The sequence below is a fragment of the Neolamprologus brichardi genome, chromosome 17 (genome assembly GCF_056152115.1).
Source record: "Neolamprologus brichardi isolate AB-2024 chromosome 17, ASM5615211v1, whole genome shotgun sequence".
Taxonomy (NCBI): domain Eukaryota; kingdom Metazoa; phylum Chordata; class Actinopteri; order Cichliformes; family Cichlidae; genus Neolamprologus; species Neolamprologus brichardi.
The window spans coordinates 38,315,917-38,337,130 of NC_142120.1; the positions used below are offsets into that span (position 1 = coordinate 38,315,917).

Below are 21,214 nucleotides of genomic sequence, written 5' to 3' on the forward strand. Positions count from 1 at the left end.
AAACTTCTTTCAAACTGCGTTTTTCCAACCCTTTGGTGGAACGAGCCGTAAAAAGAAAACTCAGCAGAAGGTCAGCATGTTCTTATTATGTTCGACAAAACAAAATGATTTCCCAGATATGTTTCCTTCTAAGCTGATTGTTTTCCGTCATTCAGACTGGAGAAGTGCAGTCGGATAATAATAAAGAGAGGGAAGGTAGTCAGAACTGAGGGGATCGAGCTACCAGAAGGCAACATTGCAGACATAGAGCACAGTTACAAGTACCTGCGGATCCTGCAGGAAGATGGCAACCATGAAGAGGCCGCTAGGATTTCTTTTAAAAAAACAAGATAAGGACAAATATAAAGCAGAGATGTGTTTCTGTTAGAGGAGTTAACCTGTGGAATAGTTATGACAGTGATTTAAAAAGGTGTAGTTCATTTTCCTTGTTTAAAAATATGTTTAAAAATAGAGTATTAGAAAAATATATATATCGAGAATGAAAAGAGCAAAGAAAAAAGAACAAAAAAACAAAAACTCTTGATTCTTTTGCTTTGATGTAGTTACTTATCTAAGGTGGAAAGTTTTTTGTTTTGTTTTGTTTTTTTTTCTTGTTTGTTTGTTTGTTTTGTTTTTGCTTTGTTTTATTATTTGCTTCGAGCCCTGTGTACAGGAGCTGCATGCAAAAAGATCTTTTGTTAAAAGGGTTGGCGTAATAAGCAAATGCTTCAGCCAATACCTTTTGATTAGCCTTGTCTCGTGCTTTCTTGCTTTGTGGTAGATCTTTGTTCTGTCTTCACTGAGATATTTGAATGCTAATCAATAAAACATATCACTCTTAATATCGCTTCATTGAATGTCTGAATTAAGACAAGAGACATTGTTCACGTTTGCTGCTCATCTGTCTTCCTGTAGGGGGCAGTAATGCACTACGGTGCATTCTCCAGCCTCCACCCAAACCAGGAAAAAGAAGAAGAAAACGTCCGCTTCCGGGAGGCTTGTTTTGCAGAGAGCAGCGGGCTGAGTTTTGGACTAATGCAAGTTAGCGAGAGTTTTCTCGTTGGCCTGACTGTGTGAGGTTACTGTTTCGCGTCTGTCTTAGCGCTTAGCAGCGTTAGTTGCTTGCTACGCTGCTCCTTCCTTCCGCGGCGTTACGGAAAGATGGTTTTGTCAACATCACAACAAGTCGCTCTGGCTTTCACGGGCGTGCTCTTCATGTTTGTCGTGCTGCCGCGGCTGTACGGCTTCGGCAGCGGGACCGCGGCGAAGGACGCCAAACTGGACACCCGTCACAGCAGGAAAGGTGGGAATATACAACTGGTTCTCGGGCACTCTGAGGTTCACTTTGCTTTAGTTATCGCGAGATTTGGCTTCATTTCCACATTTGCTTTGAGGTTCACGTTGTACTAGTTATCGTGAGGGGAAAAAAAGCGAGTATATTAAATTTTCCAGAGAAACTTAGTTATTACAGATTCTCTGTGTGTTTCTACCTTATTTATGTTTAAGTGTGATCAGATCCACCCTCGGTCGGTTCAGTTTACACACATTATTCCTAATGAAATGACAGATTGGTGGAGATCTGTGCACACATGTGAGTTTGTGTGTTTATGTCTGTGACGTCCTTCATCCAAAATACACGTGCACCTTTATTAGCCGCACACCTGCGTATTCATGCAGTTATTCGTCATCATGTATGTTTCTACAGCACTGCAGAGCTTTAGTTAACGTTCACTTGAAACATCAGGATGGGGCAAAAAGTGTGTCCTGAGAAATCCAGCTACACCACGCTGAAAAATGGCTGAAGCCCTCATTTGTAGGAGGAGGACAAAAGAGTTACAGGTTTTGCAGTCCTGTAACTGCTAATAATGTCAGTGCATTGTGTGGACGTGCTGGAAGGTCAGGTGACGAAGGCCTGTCACCTGGACCAGAGCCCACCAGTCAGTGGGTAAACATGTGCATTCCTCCACCAGCTGCTGAATGTTTGGTGGCAGTGAGAAAGTGACATTGGTTGCAAAGAAGCATGTGGAGCGGTCTCAGAAACCCAGTTAGGATTGATTCGATCGCTGGCAGGTTGGTGAAGGGGGAACATGGCGACTGCAAAGTTGGCTAGCAGCGGTGAAAGGCGTAACAAGTAGTGACTATTTACCTTCAGAGTAAAAGTTACACCTTTTAAAATGTGTTGGCCTCAGCTTTTACTTTGAAATCCAAGATTCCCCATTTCTGGTTTGTGTCGCTCTTTTTCTAATTTTACATCTGCTCGTCGGACGTTAGCAAGAGTTTGCAGACGAGTTGGCATCTTCCATGTAAACTGTGGGCAACTGCAACAGTCTCCTAGCTACTAAAGCAAGGTCTTTGATGCAGGGCTGTCTTCGTAACTGATAACATTTGCTTACATACAAGTGATAGCGTGTAACATAAAGTGTCAACTCCCAGCTACCACACGGAGAGAGGCAGGGTACGGCCTGGACGGGTCGCCGCTAACACACAGACACATACAACCATTCCCACTCACATTCATTTAGAATTACCAGTTCACCCAGTATCAATTAAGGGTAAAAAAGCCTGAAAAACAAGGATAGTGTGTGGTAGGGCTGTGCGATATGACCAAAATCTCATAATATAAGACATCTATCGTCCCGATAACGATATAAATCACACAAATGTAACATTTTCTGTAAGTTCTGTGAATCTCGGGCAGCTCGACTTGCGTGAAGTGTTTCCAGCTGTGCGTCATGTAGCTGGAGTCGAGTGTTTTAACAGATGCATGAAACGATACATTTTTAGACGTAAGTTGTAACGGCCGCCGTTTTCTTTGTGAGTATTTGTTACACGGCGTGCTGCGGGGAAAAGCCTGTTCTAACGTTTGAGTCTAAGCTTTATTTTTTAGCACCTGGCGTCTTTTTTACTTCTCATCGTAAATAATCTGCTCTTTCACGTGATTCAGTTTGTTTTGAAAAGTCTCAACAGGATCTTGAGCTTTATTGTGAAAGGTTTATGTGGAAAATGCGGACACGCGAAGCTGTTACCGTCGTTGTTGCTAACGACAACGCATAAAAACAGGCGCTTGTCCGTCCGTAGTGAGAAAGAGAGAACTTCAAGAAATTAATAATAACTACAGTGACATCAAAACATGAAAAAATATTGTCATAAACAGTTTCTTTTACGACACCACGAAACAAACGACAGCGTAAAATGAAACAATGTTTTTATATCGTCATCAGATATATATGGTTATATCGAGCAGCCCTGTGTGTGGGATTAAAGATAAAAACCAGAGCACTGAAACAGACTGCCTACATTTTAATACTGACCTCACAGCTAGCTACAAAAATGTAAGAAACACGTTTGAAATAATGATTGTAAAAGTAGAGTTCATCATCTCAGCCACGTCTGACCAGAACCTGCAGTCTCTCATCCAGCGCGCCGCCTCAGTCTGCAGCTTCACCTACTCACAGCCCTCAAACCTTTGGCTGCTCTGCCCACTCTTTATTTGCCTGGAGGATGAGTTCTCCACACTCCTGTGCTCAGGATCAGCAGGCAGGTTTGTGGCTGCTTCTCCACTGTGCTCAAAACCCCAGCCTTCATCTGTCTGTGGTGGTTAGCACTGTTGCCTCACAGCAGGTCCTGAGATCAACTCCACCATCAGGCTGTCTGTGTGGACTGGGTGTGTGTGGTGTCGTAGGGTTCATTGGTTAACCCTTTAACCCTTTTGGACATGTGGTGGTCCACTCCCGATAGCTCCAGCTATCGGGAGTGGACCACCACATGTCCCAGTGGATGCTGGACTACCTCACAGAACGTCCACAGTATGTGAGGTCACAGGGCTGTGTCTCTGACACGCTGGTCTGCAGTACGGGGGCCCCACAGGGAACTGTGCTGGCACCGTTCCTCTTCACCCTCTACACTGCAGACTTCTCCATCAACTCCCCACGCTGCCACCTACAGAAGTTCTCTGACGACTCTGCCATAGTCGGCCTCATCACAGGTGAGGACGACTCAGAGTACAGACGGTGGACTCTGGACTTTGTGGACTGGTGTCAGCAGAACCACCTGCTGATCAACGCCGGGAAAACCAAGGAGTTGGTGGTAGACTTCCAGAGACGCAGACCCACCACACTGACACCGGTGAACATCCATGGAGTGGACATTGAGATAGTGGACTCTTATAGGTACCTGGGTGTTCACCTGAATAATAAAGTGGAGCCACAACACTGATGCTCTTTACAGGAAGGGTCAGAGCAGACTCTACCTGCTGAGGCGGCTGAGGTCATTTGGAGTCCAGGGAGCACTTTTAAAGACCTTCTATGACTCTGTGGTGGCATCTGTCATATTTACAGTGTGGTATGTTGGAGCAGCAGTTTATCAGCAGCTGAGAGGAAGAGGCTGGATAAACTCATCAGGAAGGCCAGCTGTGTTCTGGGATGCACCCTGGACCCAGTGCAGGTGGTGGAGACAGAAGGACTCTGGCCAAAATAACATCTCTGATGAACAGAGATGTTGCTGCAGAGCTGCTTCAGTGACAGACTGCTGCATCCTCGATGCATGAAGGAGCATTTCTGCAGGTCCTTCCTCCCTGCAGCTGTCAGACTGTACAAACTGCTCCCAACAAACACAGATGTTTACATCTGTAACTTGCACTATTTTATTTTATCAACCGATTCACACTACAACCTGCTTTGCCTCTTATCTGTAGTTAATTTATTTAATTTAATAACTGTACAGTACTCTGTTTATAGTAACCATTGTCCTTGATGTAAATATGTAGAAATTGTGTATGTTTCTGTCCTGTGTCCTGTGTACTGTTTGTTTGTATTTGTGTCTTTATTGCTGCTGTTACATCCAAATTTCCCCTTGTGGGGCAATTAAAGGATTATTCTATTCTATTCTATTCTATTCTAAAGCCCACCATATAACCAAGTCCGCCAGAGCTTTTTACATTTTTACATTTTTACATTTTTACATGCTGTAGTGCCATTTTGGACTTTTCAAGTTGCTATACATCAATACAAGCAGTATATCCCAAATTGTAATGATGTGTAATTCGTCCACAGGAAATTGCAAAAACAATAAACTCCAAAAATAGTTTTTGTTTGTTTACACATATTTCTAGTTAGAGAAATTTCAGAGTTTGATCCCTCAGAACTGTAAATACAAAACAAGCTGCATAAAATAGTTTCAAAGCATAGAAAACTTATTCTGAGCATCTTCATAGTTTCATTTTTGAGATGCACTAATTTTGATGAACTGCAGGAAAAATGAAAAACATTATTGTGCACAATTTGCAACAAAACAGCATCAAAACTAACTGTTTCCAACAGTGCAGTGTAAGTTCTCAGCTTCCCAGAAACGGTCACAAACAGCAGAACCTTTGAAAGGCCCTGCAGGTCCTCCCGGGTTTCATACAGCTTTGTGTAAACGGAGGAGCCTGCTCTGAAAAACCTCCCACGTGCTAGAGGAAGAGGTGACGGATGTGGTGATGTAGCAGCACATTAGATGTGGCTTAAACTATGATGATGATGATGATGATTATATGTGTTGCCCCCATTAAGTTGCATTAGGATTGAGGTCAGTTAAAATCTGTGGCCAAATGGAGCGTCAAGATTCCCAGCACCGGTCTCTAGTTGCAGAGTACTGCTGCACACAGTGTTTGACATTGATCGTCTACACATGTTCCTTATGTGTGTGTTTTAGGGGTGGGGGAAAAAATGGATACTGTGTAGCATGGTGATATTTTGTTTGCTAATAATGTATGGATACAGGGACAGCAGAAATCGATACTTTGTTACAAAAAGGTTTTTGTGCTCTGACTTCAGAGCATGTTGATCCTTTTTCTGAGCAAGAATCCTGACATTCCTTCACTGTCCAAATGTGTTTAACTTGTTTTTGGCAGCAATAAACATGACAGTTTACTTATTTTAATTTAAGACATGTTTTATTTTAATTAAGTTTAAAACTTTTTTATTTAATGTAAAATTATATTTTGTTTTAATTTACTTTCAAATTCTTCAGTTGCTGAAGGGGCTGCATAGTTTTCATAAACTGCATAGTTCAGAATAGCTATAATTGTACCAGATGGTTGATTCAGTTAAGTTGGACTAGACTGTAATACAAACCGTTCAGTTTGTCAACAATAAAACTGAAATGAGAGAAAGACTGAGTGTGAGACTTTGATATTAGAGAAAATGAATATTGATAAAGTTTACCTTTATGAACAGAATCTGAATATCGCAAAATATTTTAAAAAATTGCAATAATATCGTATCGTGCTTTAAGTATTGTGATAATATTGTATCGTGGGATGTATGGTGATTCCCACCTCTAGTACGTTTGTGCACTTGTTGTGTACTGTGTAGAGAAAACATATGAGAGGGTGCCAAGAAAGGGCCTGTGGAAGCAGAGCAGAGTGTGAGGATGCTGCACGACGTGTGCGGCTGGTCATGACGTCATGACTCGGAAACCTTTTCTGTTTGCAGGAGGTCTTTAGCAAATATGATTATTGAAGCTTGAATCTTGCGCACACACACACACACACACACACACACACACACACACACACACACACACACACACACACACACACACACACATTCTCATTGGACTCCTTCACACAGTAATCACACTTGTTATGGTGATCATGGTGCGTGTTCTAATCCAGTCCATAAGATGTGATGCTGACATTCGTCTGTCATCATCACCTGTCAGGAAACAGCCTGAAACTAGCTGTTTAGAGATGAACTATCAGTAAGTAAACTATGAAAGGCTGTAAAAGCAGGGTGGTGCATGAAAGGCCTTTAACAGCAGATGATTGCACTATAAAAACTCCTTCTACGTAAACTACGTAAACATGTGACTTAATCCCCTACCGTAGCTTGTTGGTACACACCCCTGACCCTCACCTCACTATCTGCTTTAAGACAAACGATTTGGAACGGTGCTTATGTGCCATGAATGCAGTTTCTTACCGTGTCTCTGACGTCCGTCACGATGTTGTGTCAGCAGGCCCAGCGCGAGGTCAGCCCATCAATATGAACGGCGCCGGCCAGTCCCCGGAGAACTTGCAGCAGATGAAGAAACGGGTGGAGCAAGAGCTGAAGAGTGACAAATACAAATCGAGCAGCAATAAGGGCTACGTGTTCACACTGATGCCGCTCTACGCCATTGGAGTGGGAGTGTTTGCAGCGTACAAGTTTTTGAAGGTAACTACGTACACCTGCAGCACCTCAGGTCGCGGATAGCATCTACAGTTTGAGCCGTCACATGTTTGTTTTTGTTCCAGATCAGGTCTGCAGACGACAAGGCCCAAAAGGACAAGTTTGCAAAAGGGGCCAAAAAATCCATGGAGGCTGGTGTGTGTCAGGATTTGTGTTTGCACGTTTTATTTGGTTTCAGTCATGGTTTCCCATCGTGTGTGTGTTTGCTTTCATGCAGAGAACCAGTTGAACGAGCTGGAACAAAGGCTTGCACAGACAGAGAGGATGCTCAATTCCATCCTCACCCAGCTGGACCCGCTGACCAACTGGTGAGTGACCTTCCCCGTCAGGTTTCTCCAGGTGTTCCCCACACAGCTCCCCCGTCTGCAGGACGGCGTGGAGCTGCTCACCTGTGTGTCGAGTGCTGATTTGTCCTTTTCACACATGCATCAGACACTGAGCGGTGCTGTTTAGGAGCTTCTATGTCTGAAAGGCATTTCCACAAACGCGGATCACCTGACTTTATTCATGTAATAAAACGGCCGTTATGACAATCACAGACCCTGTGAGAATTGTCTCTTCTCTTTTGTTCCTCCAGCGTGAAGTCGGTGGCCCAGGAACAGAAGAATGAGATCATGTCTCAGCTGCAGACCATTCGGTACCTGATGAAGAAGAGAGGAATGGACTGTCCACCCCTCCATGCCACCAGTGGGTTGTTTGTTTTTAACCGTAGACCTGACTCTAGACTGTGTGGTAGCTGTTTTCAGATTGTGTGCAAAATAGAAACACATCCCAGTTTCTATTGTTCTTACTGACGAATGAGGAGAACACTCTATTAGTGTTTGATTTACACGTTGATGTTTGAAGGAGCGTGATATGTTTGATTGTTGAGAACAATGGTCCTCATTAACAAATCCTGTTTTGTTCTTGCTGTCGTGTCATGTTAGTGAATTCGACCGGCCTGTGGAATCTGCATATTGTCTGCACGTGACACGCCCACATGTCTCTGTATAAGCAGACCCACCAGAGGAGAAAGAGTGAGTGGGGAAAGTGACACAGACAGGCTTTGTAAAAGGGTCCACGCTGCAGCGAGGACATCTTTTAAAAGAGAGGCTGTGGCTTTGAGGATCACTCAGAGCTGATGTTACAGTAATAATAATACAACAGTAGTACTGATCGTAGTGATAGTACACATTTGTTCGTACGCATGGTGAGAGGCACTTCTAAGTTTGTTCACAAACTCAATAAATTCAGGTGCAAAAGTTTGAATAAATCACTGATTGGTTAAAGAAATGTTTCTACATCAGCGCCTGCACAGATCAGTCCATGAGAGTAAATCTTGATGCAGTGTCAGTGTAGTGTAACAGTGTAGCGTATCAGTGTAGCGTATCAGTGTAGCGTATCAGTGTAGCGTATCAGTGTAGCGTATCAGTGTAGCGTATCAGTGTAGCGTATCAGTGTAGCGTATCAGTGTAGCGTATCAGTGTAGCGTATCAGTGTAGCGTATCAGTGTAGCGCATCAGTGTAGCGCATCAGTGTAGCGCATCAGTGTAGCGCATCAGAGTCTAACTCTAGGGCTCCTTTGAAAGGAGAGGCATGTGTCAGCCTGAAGCGAGGCAGGTCAGGACCGTGATGCCGACACGTTTCTCTCTGTTTGCATTTATGGTCAACGTTGGGTTTGCAGTAACTCAGCATTCAGCACTGTTCGATTTCCATCCTGCGTGTGGCGTGAAGACTGCGGGCTGTGTTTTAAAATCAGGTGGTTGATGCTGACAACCACATTCACACCTGACAGCAGAGCAGAGTGGGCTGCAGGGTTGGTTCGTGTCGCTCTCCTCAGGTTCTTCTTCCTAAAACTGAAGGTGTGATCCAAATATTCCACCACTCCACCCGTGAGAATCAAAAAGCACGTCTGATTCAGTTTGGCCTGTGTGCCTTTTCTTGCACCGTTTTTAGCCACATCCTGGAGATCTTGTTGTAAGCCCTTATAGTGTGCACTCTGCTGTTTGACCACAAACCTCACACTTTACATGCATCATCTCTGTGGATGGCAGCTGGGTGTCCAATTTCAGCTAAGCAGTTTCCAGTTGAAGGCTCCACAGTCTCACGTGTTGGTGGAGCGTACTCTTCCTTTTTAATTGACATTTGTTCCTCTGGATCCTGTCCATTGTTTCTACTTCCACAAAATAAAAACTGAGTTTATGTGATCTTCAAACCCACTTTGGTACATCGAGACACATAAAATGGAGTCAGTCTGCGATCATCTTTCAACAGCGATGAATAGTTATGCTGTGCCAGAGGCAGGCGTGTCTACAGAGTGGGGCCAGTCTCTCATTCACACATTTAGAAACAAACAAATGTAAAGCGAGTAGAGTAAAAATGCACCTTTACTCTGAAATCAGTGTGTTTACACAAGTGTAAATAAATGAAAGGAGGCTGAATAAAAGTCATTAATGTTATTCATATAGCACCTTCATAGATAAAAGATCACAAAGTGCTTCAGACAGAGATGAGTATAAAACAAAAACAGACAAAAGTTAACGAAATGCAATTTTAAAAATATGTTTTTAGTTTTAAAACAAAGCAACTAAAAACCTGTGGCTGAGCTTTGGTAGAGACTCGGCTCACCACAGGATTCGTTATTAAAAACCATTTCTCCAGATAATCAGCTGACACGTGTGATGTGTCGAAGCAGAAATACTGCACTCAGTGTTGGCAGCGCTGACGGTGCAGCGCTGACGGGGAGGAGCAGCCGCACTAACCTGTCCTTGTATCATCGCAGCATGGACATTTATAAACTGTCGGAGCAACAAAACGCCGTCACAGCAGATACTCTTTTTAGGAATCTGATCTCGTCTTGTTTTCTTTCTTAGCCTGAAACTGAATGCTGTGCCGCGACGCTGTAACATTATTATTACTGCAAATTAAATAGTGAAACTGAGTGACAGCACTCGATTCACTTCTGGCTTATAAAATTGTTTGTCTTTGTCAAATGCAAAGAGGACAGCTTGGTTTGGGAATGTTGTGCATATGAATTTAACCAGCAGCCACACAATCGAACGCACTAATACAGCCCCGCTATAGCAGCATTTTGACTGACACCACCTTTCACAGGAAGTTGCTCTGTGTGCACACTGCTGAGAAAAGGCACGGAGAGATGTAACACTGAAATCCACTGCTCGCTGTAAAAACAAGATATCTGCAGATTTTGGTCCTGTCATCAAGTTCACTTCAGTTCTGCTGTGTTTCAATAATGTTAGTAATGAAAACGTGGCTGTAAACACGCAGAGTAAAGAGGGCAGAGGTTTGAAACTCGAGCTGTGCCGCACTATCACACACACAGTAGGTGCAAAATAAAAAAGACTGTTCAGTAAATTTGCTACAACTTTGCTGTAATTTTTGGCAAACTTGAGTAAGTCAAGTTGAACTGGACACAAAAATATCTTTGAGTGGAACACACAATGTCATGTGTAGTCCTGACTCATAAAGCTCATTGCTGGCTCTCCGGTACGTGCACAAATGTTGTTCTTTAATCAGTTTCTTTTTTCCAGATGGTGAGCGTAATCTGGACGACCTGATTGAGTCCCTTGGGGCGAGTGATACTTCAGACAAGCAGCCGTCCAGCGAGAAAGCAGAGCCTGCTGCAAGAGTTTATGAAGAGCATTCAGACATTAAGCATGAAGCAGAAGGTGAAGAGACGAAGGAAGTGAGACCAGAGGAATATGATGGAGACGAAACAGTGGAAGAATGTGACAGAGAGGAAGAAGAGGAGGAAGGAGGGTGGGAACACTCGGAGCTCATACCCTCGTTAGAAGCCTCACGTGAGACGGAGGAGATTGGAGCGGAGCAGCTCGTGTCCGGCCTCAGGCGACGCAACAGGCCTGAATGAACCTGGACTGTGACATTGTTACAAATATTTATTCTTTAAAAATGCTTCAGATGTTTCCCAAAAGCCTGTCTGCATATTCATGAAGGACGTGTGATAGAGTCTTTAGGAAAAGAAAGCCTGGTAACATGTTCCCAGAGATGGAGATGGCACTTTGGTCTGACCTCAGCTCCACCATGAATTTAAAGAATCTTAGCAACAAAGACACTCAAGATTTAGCTTGTAGTCAGTTCGGCCTATAAAGTCAATGATGCAGTTTGCAGCAATGTAAACATTTGTTATATATACAGGGTAAAAGGTTCAACGAGGCTCAAAGCTGACTGCAGACCTGTAGAGCAGGAGTCCCATTAAAGAGTTTCCATGTTCCTAAAATGTTTTTTAATTCATCCCGTTGCATCCTAACAGAGTCTGTCAGTGATGCTACGCAGCTTTGTCTGCGTCCTGTCGCCTGTACAGACTCAGTCGCCGCACATTTGGCTCCTCTTCTTTGTGCTGTAGCGAAAATTAGAGACAACGGTTTGTTTAAGCTTTTTATACACTGATCGGATCTATTCCTGACATTCATTTTAATTTTGCTCTTACTTGAATATTTAAATGCAAACACGTTGTGTTTACCTGCCAGTGGGGCAGCTTGTGCCGGCTGTTTGCTCAGCCTGCAGAGACAAAGCAACATGTCTGCTCGTGAGCTTGTTGTTCTCACCATGAAGCAGGACGACCGCACTCTGGTGCAGGGCTGTGCCCTCAGATGGCTTTCGGCCGTGATTTGACAGCTGGGTTCAGCTGCGCTCGTGCAGAGTCTGATAGTTTCAGGATTTCTTCCCCATAAAGAAAATGTTGATTATAATCTAAATCCCGTCTGTGCTAATGGAAATGACCAGGTGCTGCCGCTGGATCCTTTTGGAGCTAAAAATATGTCCAATGTGTGGAAAGTTGTTTATACATGAAAACATTGCATGTTTGACTTCCTTGTGTGTATGCGGTGAATGCACGCCACAACGACCATCACCTGGTATGATAGAAACGTTTGACCTTATATCTCATTTCTGTCAGCACGAGTCATCACTTTACCTCTTCTTGCTGTTATTTATTTAAATATTTATCTGATGACATTTTAACAGTGCGAGCTTCCTGTGACGAGGCTCCTGTGGACCTCAGACTGCTTTTGGGTTCTCAGTAGTTTGAAGGCAGCTTTTGTCTTTTTGCTGATATGAGCTAATGGCAAGTAGTACTTCCACAAATGAAGTTATGGTCATATAAAGCATGTGTCTGTGGCTTGCATCTAAATTTGCTCCATGTGGGACTAATGGCGATGTAGTAAAATGAATCGAATGACTTTAGAATAATAGAGGCTGCCCTGAGTGATGGTCTTTACTGTCTGTTGACCAAAGCACGACTTTGCCTTATATGTGAAGAAATAAAGAAAACAAGACGTCACAGTTCTGACACCAACTACTCATCAACACGGTTTGGAAAGCACTAATGTCTGCCTTAACCTACTTACACGTTTCATATTGTTATGTTCCTATTATGCATATTAACATTTGTGTAATGAAGGTTGTGTGTTTTGTGTGTCTGCTGAGTCGTTAAACTTGGCTCGGCTTAGAATGAAATAAAAATATTTAAATGTCTTTCTCTGTTTCTGCTTGTTTTCGGAGTTTCTGTGAATATGAAATGATGCTGGATCATTCGATGTTTTTGCCTCCGTGTCACTTATAAAGAAGTTTTCATCAATGGTGCGACACACACACATATAAAACTGCCAAGACTCACAGCCTTGGCCAGCTGCTTGTAGAGATACACCAGAGACAGAAGGCAGGAGAATAAACCAGCTGTTCTCCACAGAACCAGCCAAGCTGTACTCTCAGTGGCAGGAGAATAATATGAGAACAGCAAGGCAGAGGCTGTGTCCCAATCCAGCGACCGCACGCTTCGGAGTACGCATTTTCAGACCTATTACATCACAGCGACGCGACGACGGCTGTCCCAATCCGAAGTGTACTCCAAATGCGGTCTGTCACTGTCGCTACCCGATCCGTACCAGAAACCCGATCGGTACCCCGCATGTGCAAAAGGCCACTACTTCCACTCGAAGCATTTTACGATAGTTACAGGTCAGAGTATCTGTTAAGATGTTAAGAATAATAAATATCTCTTAAAATGTTTCCAATAATGAAACATTTCAATATAATGTAGACAAAAACAAAAAATAAAAAGATAGTTACGGATCAGGACTCCCGATCCGTACCGCGCATGTGCAGGGGTTTTCTTCTTCTTCTGTTTGGTTTAATGGCAGTTTACTAGTGATGGGATTTCCGGCTCTTCAGGTTGTTTTGTTGCTTGAATTAATTTATTATTAACAATAATATAAAATTATGCACAAAAGGAATTACTAATGTAAAAAAAGTGGTTTTATTTATATATGTTTATATATAAATATATGGCCCCTAGAGACAAAACACGACAAACTCCAAAACACATTTCTAGCATGAACTGAACTTCAAAACAGAGCTACTAGATCACTTAAATTACACAATTGAAAGCATGTGTGTTTGTGTATTTATACACAAGCACTCATATATATTCAAATAATTTAAAAAAAAAAGTTCATCTACCTGTTACTACCACACACCAAATCCGGTCGTTGGTACGTCCTGGCTTGTGTAGCCACTAGGTAACAAAAGCTCAACACTGCGCCCTAGCATCCTGGAGCACTTCTGTTGTGTTTTTACGTGTTTTGGAGTTTGTATGTGTTTTGTCTGTAGGGGCCACCGTAAATATACTTTTATTTATTCACTCCACATAAAATGTAATAAATAAATCATATAATACAAAAACCAACTATTCACATTTCAACTTTTAACTTTTTAAATTTTCAGCTTTTTCCTTTTAAACAAATTTAAAGTGAAACAACACAAAACACTGCAAACCACAACACAATTAAATATAAATTAAAATATGAAAACAAAAAGAACATGCATATTCTCTGTCATATGGACCTGCATGAATAAACTTTCTGAATCCTTTATCATCTGCAACTGAAAATAGTTGTGGATGATTACTATACCTTTCTAATGTGACGTTGTTGTCCCTAGCTCTCTCTCTCTCTCCCTCCCGCTCTGTTCCTGTGCTACTGAGTGTAACTACCGCCCCTCCCCCCTCTGCCCAGCAAAGCACAAGGCTGCATGCTGAGTGAAGCAGGAAAAAAGTGTGAGAGAGAGAGAGGGCGAGAAAAAAAAACAGGGCTCGCGATAAGGAGCCGGCTCGCATCGTTCACGTCAAAGACCTGGCTCTAAGAGCCATTTCGTTCGCGACCGACCCATCACTACAGTTTACTCCCCAGTGTACGAGGATACTGCCACCTGCTGACTGAGCGAATGAACCCTATTGTACGGTGGCCCCGAGAGGCCAAGCGGACTGCAACTTCAGAAAACACTTGCAGAAAAATGCTGCAAAAAGAAAAATGCTGCAATAACAAACACGCTGCAAAAGCACACAAAGCACAACGGAAATAGGAAAACACACAACGGAAATGTTTCTGGGGAGACAATAACCGGACGGACCAGTTGCACGAACCAAAACATGCTAACAAGTGCACTGGGACTGGGAGACACTTCAAAGAAGTGGAAGCGGAGCGGCCAAAGAGTAAACTTTCAAAAGTAAGTTCTGAATATTATGTCACTTATTTATGTGCAAATGTTTAATAATGAAGAACATTAAAACATGACTGTTGGCCACATGTCGGCAAAGTTATGTGACATTAGCGATGTTTGTACGTTCAGCGTTAACTTGGTTTTAAAGCCTTTACTTCAACATATATATATATAGTCGACCTTAATCTTACAGAGAATCTGATGATTTTGTGGATAATTAAAGTCAGTCATATATCCACAAACACAACAGGCTGAAAGTCAGGGATGCTGCTCGGTTTGCAGTCCTGAATATCACGGCACAAGCAGGATTCACTGCACTGTTAATGTTAGCTATGTTATATTGCTGCCTCTGTTCGGTGGTGTCGAGCCAAACGGACTTTAACGTGTGTTTGAACGAGCTGACGGTTCACTCGTTAAGCTGAAAGAAAGATGCTTTAATCACAGCAGTCACACATGTGTCCACTGTACCATCTGGGAACTCTTCTTGTTTAGCACTCGTAATAACACAAACACTAAATCCTCCTGTTTGTAGCAGTGTGTACACCTGAGACTGTCACCTGTGTGTCCTGCACTCTCTCTCTGTTTCTTTCTCTCTGATTGTGGAATAAAAGTATGAACATGTATTTATAAGTTACACTTGTGTTTGAATCCTGCAGCTTATCACACATTTGATTTCCATGTGTGACGACTGCAAGTGTCCAGAGTGAGGACAGACTGAGGGACCCACTGCTGCACATCATCTGTGAGGCTTTGCACCCCTGATGATCCACCAGGACAAACTCAGCAGTGTGTGAGGAGGAGGAGGAGGAAGAGCCAGCAGCAGCTGACAGATGGAGAGAATAGACAGACTGTTCCCTGTTTGTGAAGGACTGCTAGGAAAGTTTAACATCACTAACTGTCTGTCCTGAATCAGTCTTATTAGGTAATGTTCAAATAATGTTATCATCCAGTGTTTTCAGTGTGGGAGAAAGTACTCAGGGCCTTCAAGTTACACACTATGAAAGGCAGCAACAAGGTTAATGTTCAGAAACCTAAAGTATGTATCAGCAGCAGAATGGAGCTAAAATAAATGTTTGTTTCAGTTCTATGAAGCTTTGAGTATTTTGGATCAGTAGTACTGCTGTGTTTGTTGCATCATATTGCTGTAATTGTTTATATGCTTTATATATTCTGAGCTAAGTTGATCTATAGTGTTACATCATATTCTATAAGGATGTTATGTGTTTGTAGACTTTCTGCCCAGTTTGACCCATTTAGCAGAAGTCAGCCTGTTTAAGGCTCTGATATCTATTCTGTATGACTTAAAGCAGTTATGACATGGTCTGATTTTTTCACCCAATAAAGGAATATATCAGTCTACTCTTCATTCTATCAGACACAGTTATCACAGCTCGTACATTTTCCTTTTTACACATATATGTAAGCATTGAGTCAAATTTAGTAATGCCAACATATTAAACAAACAATATTGGTCTCATATATAATACATCTGTATATACACTGTCACAGATACTTGTCTTTGAATCTTTGAATCTTTGACACAGAGTTCAAGCTCACTGCTGTAATATATCATAATAATCTGACAATAATATAATATTGGCCATATTATATTTACATTACCAAAGTGAGATGATTTTAGTCTCATGAACAACATGAGCTAATTGTTATTTACTAACTAATCTTAAATGACTGTTCAGAACAGTAATGAAGCCCAACAACCATGTTTTACAGTCCCGTGGTCTCAGCCTCAGATACTCAGCTAATCAAAGTGATGTCATAAAAAATATGAATGAACAAAAAACCTTTTTTCTCCTTCATTTCTGTCACACAAAGCTGTATGAAACATTTCTTGTGGTTAGTGTCATGGTTGCTAGGCAACCTGAGCAGCATGACGAAGGCTAGACCGTCCGATTTCACGAGCCTCTCACTTCTGCACTTCTCGTACTTCCTAGTACGCGCCGTACATAGTATGCAAACTGCGCATACTCCGAAGCATGGGGTCGCTGGATTGGGACACAGCCGGAGCAATACTGGAAGAGCATATGGGAGAAGGACACAACCAATAACGGCAATGCTGGGTGGTTAGTGGATCTAAGAACAGACCACAGCAACCTCCCTGAACAGGGTCCAGTAACCAACACAGTGGCAGACATTCAACAAAGGGTCTCCAGTATGAAGAGCTGGACAGCACCAGGCCCCAGCATGGTTCACGCCGACTGGTTGAAGAAGCTGACTGCACTCCACGAGCATCTGGCAGTACAAATGAACCAGCTGCTAGTTAACGAGGGACACCCGGAATGGCTAACCAAAGGCCGGACAGTCCTGATTCTCAAGGACCCCCAGAAGGGACCGGTCCCCTCCAACTACCGACCAATAACCTGCCTCAGCACCACGTGGAAGCTCCTGTCAGGCATCATAGCGGCTAAGATGAACAGGTACATGGGTCAATACATGAGCGGGGCACAGAAAGGGATGGGCAAGAATACCAGAGGTGCAAAACACCAGCTACTGGTAGACCAAGCAGTAACCTGAGACTGCAAGACCAGACTGACCAACCTGTGCACTGCCTGGATTGATTACAAGAAGGCCCATGACTCCATGCCCCACACCTGGATCCTGGAATGGAACTATACAAATCAACAGGACACTAAGAGCCTTCATCAGGAACTCAATGGGGATGTGGCGGACAACGCTGGAGGCCAACCTCAAGCCCATAGCACAAGTCACCATCAAGTGCGGGATCTACCAAGGAGATGCTCTGTCCCCACTGCTGTTCTGCATAGGCCTGAACCCCCTCAGTGAGATCATTAACAAGACTGGCTACGGATACAGATTATGGAATGGAGCAGTTGTCAGCCACCTCCTGTACATGGATGTATCTTATCTTAATGACCTTGTAGTACCATATCACCCTATTAGAGCACTTCGCTCCCACTCTGCAGGCCTACTTGTTGTTCCTAGAGTATTTAAAAGTAGAATGGGAGGCAGAGCCTTCAGTTTTCAGGCCCCTCTTCTGTGGAACCAGCTTCCAGTTTGGATTCGGGACACAGACACTATCTCTACTTTTAAGATTAGGCTTCAAACTTTCCTTTTTGCTAAAGCATATAGTTAGGGCTGGACCAGGTGACCCTGAATCCTCCCTTAGTTATGCTGCAATAGACGTAGGCTGCCGGGGATTCCCATGATGCATTGAGTTTTTCCTTTCCAGTCACCTTTCTCACTCACTATGTGTTAACAGACCTCTCTGCATTGAATCATATCTGTTATTAATCTCTGTCTCTCTTCCACAGCATGTCTTCATCCTGTCTTCCTTCTCTCACCCCAACCAATCACAGCAGATGGCCCCGCCCCTCCCTGAGCCTGGTTCTGCTGGAGGTTTCTTCCTGTTAAAAGGGAGTTTTTCCTTCCCACTGTCGCCAAAGTGCTGCTCATAGGGGGTCATATGATTGTTGGGTTTTTCTCTGTATCTATGAAGCGCCTTGAGGCGACTTTTGTTGTGATTTGGCGCTATATAAATAAAATTGAATTGAATTGAATTGAATTGAATTGGATGACATCAAGCTGTATGCCAAGAGTGAACGAGACATTGATTCACTGATCCACACCACCAGAATATACAGCAATGACATAGGGATGTCTTTTGGGCTGGAGAAGTGTAGTCAGATGATAACAAAGAGAGGGAAGGTAGCCAGAACGGAGGGGATTGAACTACCAGAAGGCGACATTGTAGACATAGAGGACAGTTACAAGTACCTGGGGATCCCGCGGGCGAATGGGAACCATGAAGAGGTCGCTAGAAAAGCTGCAACCACCAAGTACCTGCAGAGGGTCAGGCACGTCCTGAGGAGTCAGCTGAACGGTAAGAACAAGATCCGGGCCATCAACACCTACGCCCTGCCCATGATCAGGTGAATGGTAAATGGACTGATTCTTATATAGCGCTTTTCTACTCTCATGGAGTACTCAAAGTGCTCTAGTCACAGTCACACAAGCACTTTCTCTATACTTAATGCTGTCTAACTACATTCATGCATTGGAGAGTAACTTGGGGTTAGTATCTTGCCCAAGGATACTTGACATGCAGACTGTCTTTTTCTTTTTTCTTTATTTTTACTTAAATGACCTCGGACAAGAAAGCCTAATTTCTGCTGTTCAATACTGAAGAAATTTAAACGTTTTAAAACTGCAGAATATTGCAGAATATTTTTAAGGTTATCTGCTACAAAAAGCCAGACCAGGAAAATCTCCTTCATGTTTTTCTGTGTTTTATTCTCCATTACTTTCACACAAAGGCATCTGCTGTGATGGTCACACCTCTGATGAAGTCTCACATGTGTCAGTACTGATAAATGATCAGAATTATAATATTTCTGACTGTCTGAGGCTAAATCGAATCGAATCGAACCGGGACCTTGTGAACCGGAATCGAATAGATTGTAGAAATCAGTGATGATCAGTGATACCCAGCCCTAGTGAGCAGCCTGAAAATAAACTATTGATTCTATTGAAAAGAACTATTGATAACTTTTTTGTTAAGGCCTGATCTGTCTGAAATTCATAGCCAGCTCTGACACGGAGCCATCAATCTTTGAATGCTGAAAAAGCAGCAGTGTGTCCAGGAAACACATTATATGCTGCGATAAATGCCCAAGTGTCCCCTCTCCCCACTGCCTTTCAGCGGCAGGCAGCAGGAAACAGGTCGTCAGAGGCCGAGATGATGATTAAGTTTAACATTGTCTACAATACTCCCAAAGAACATGTGACTCCGCTCTGGTACCTCAGGGGGCAGAAACCCAAGAAAGAGGAGGAACCATCGTGGAAGAACAGGCTCCTGTACGTCTCCCGTCTTCCCAAATAAGGGAAACTGTATCAGACTAAATGTGTTTGTAAGAGTGGAGTTACACCAGAACCGCCCCATTGCCATTTTAGTCAGTGGATTGTTTGAGTTCTCTGTGACAGAGGATTATGAACACGCTTGTAAGTGGATCAGAAGTGAGAGGACATGCTGCAACCACAGACACAGGTTTGAGGAATAAATAAACCTTACATAGTGAAACATGCTCTCAAGGTCAGTGCCATTCAAATGAAACCTTATTGTTTCAGCCAGTAAAAGATGCAGACGCACAGTCAGCAAGTATCATTGAGTTAATTCCAGACGAAATGTCAAAGCACTACCTGCAGATGGCGCCACAGGAACATAGTTACAGCACAGGGCTCAGCACTGTTTACTGGGTGCACAGTTTTCTATTTATTTAATGCATTAAAACAAGGATCTATTTATTTATGGATAGTCAAACAGAAAACATGGGGAACAATAAATGTTCCAGTACAACAGACCTCTTTAGGTCTCTCAGAAGCATCCTGGTGATACAAACCTGCTCTTCTAATCCAAACTTATAATTAAACATAACAAAGTTTATTAATCGCTTCCTCCCATGTAACACAGAAAAAAGGTCTGGGATTCATTGCAAATTAGCCCGGCTCTCTCAATTAGGAAAGCAACATTTAATCAGCTCAGGTTTCTTCCACTGGGATTTCTGCCTAATTCCATCCAAGAGCCCGTGGTTAGCAGGATAATGTGTGTGTGTGTGTGTTTTAATGACTGCATCCCACAGTTGTGAGACAGAAGCTAACAGCACGACCTGTACACAGAACTAATTCCCTCACAGCCTCCTTCAGAGTTAAACTTCTAATCACACTGAAAGCATTCCCAAAGCAGTTCGAGCATTTATAAAGTGGATGTATGTGGAGCTGAAATGTTTCAGTCAGGTTTTCTTATCTTCATTTGAAGATATAATCGACATAATTTGTTTAACTTTTGTTAAGTGTGTTTTTAACACAGTGGATTTTTGCTCTTGTGCTGTGTGAGGAGTGTAATGAATAACTCTTGCTTAGCTGGCTGTTTAGGTCCCTGTGCAGAGATCAGCTAGTGGTTCTGATGTAATGCAAGCTTATATATTACATGTTAGCAAAAACATGAAAGAAAGAAGAAACGTACTGAGTTAATAGGCAATGCATTAAAATTTAGCTAACTGACGAGTCGATATATTATTCTGATTGTTCCATTATCACTTCAAACACATAAAAACCTGTTACTTTTACATAATGAATAATGAAATGTAACGCAAAGTAACCTGAAGCTATTCAGATTTTGATAGCCTTTTGTTCACATGCTGAGTGTGTTTTAGGTCACTGAAAACAGAAAAACTCTGTCTCTACATTTACAGGCAGACAAAGGAACCAGCCGTGCGCCTGTTTCCCCTTTTTGACATCACACTGTGTTATTGTCCGGAGCCTTCTGAGTGGCCAGCGATTAGGCTCATATCACCACCTGTTATAAAAACTACCTGTGTACATGTGGACGTAGTCTTGCTTCATTGTTTGCCAACACTGCACCAAACTGCAAACTTTGAAAAATTGACTGTACGTGTCGACATCTGACCTGGAACGAATTCCACCTTCGATAATGTTACAGCGTTCCACTATTCCAGCTTATTATTATATTATTA

At 42.8% G+C, this 21,214-nt stretch overlaps 1 protein-coding gene across 2 annotated transcripts; it reads left to right on the forward strand.

Moving 5' to 3' along the window:
* Positions 1-960: 960 nt before the first annotated feature.
* Positions 961-12,683, forward strand: ccdc107 (coiled-coil domain containing 107). 2 transcript variants are annotated; one of them, XM_006808648.3, is made up of 6 exons: positions 961-1,282; positions 6,976-7,175; positions 7,256-7,325; positions 7,408-7,498; positions 7,768-7,877; positions 10,721-12,683. In XM_006808648.3, exons 1-6 carry the CDS (start codon positions 1,141-1,143, stop codon positions 11,056-11,058), a joined length of 951 nt encoding a protein of 316 aa, XP_006808711.2. In that variant the 5' UTR covers positions 961-1,140; the 3' UTR covers positions 11,059-12,683. The 2 variants fall into 2 exon arrangements, with proteins under 2 accessions (XP_006808711.2, XP_006808712.2); XM_006808649.3 differs by having other exon boundaries at positions 6,979-7,175.
* Positions 12,684-21,214: the final 8,531 nt, after the last annotated feature.

What these genes read in the sequence shown, in the direction of transcription:
- ccdc107 (XM_006808648.3), top strand. Translation starts at nt 1,141, where the DNA reads ATGGTTTTGTCAACATCACAACAAGTCGCTCTGGCTTTCACGGGCGTG. An exon ending in CACCCGTCACAGCAGGAAAG is followed by an intron (nt 1,283 to 6,975) that starts GTGGGAATATAC and finishes ATGTTGTGTCAG; the next exon opens with CAGGCCCAGCGCGAGGTCAG. An exon ending in CAAAAAATCCATGGAGGCTG is followed by an intron (nt 7,326 to 7,407) that starts GTGTGTGTCAGG and finishes GCTTTCATGCAG; the next exon opens with AGAACCAGTTGAACGAGCTG.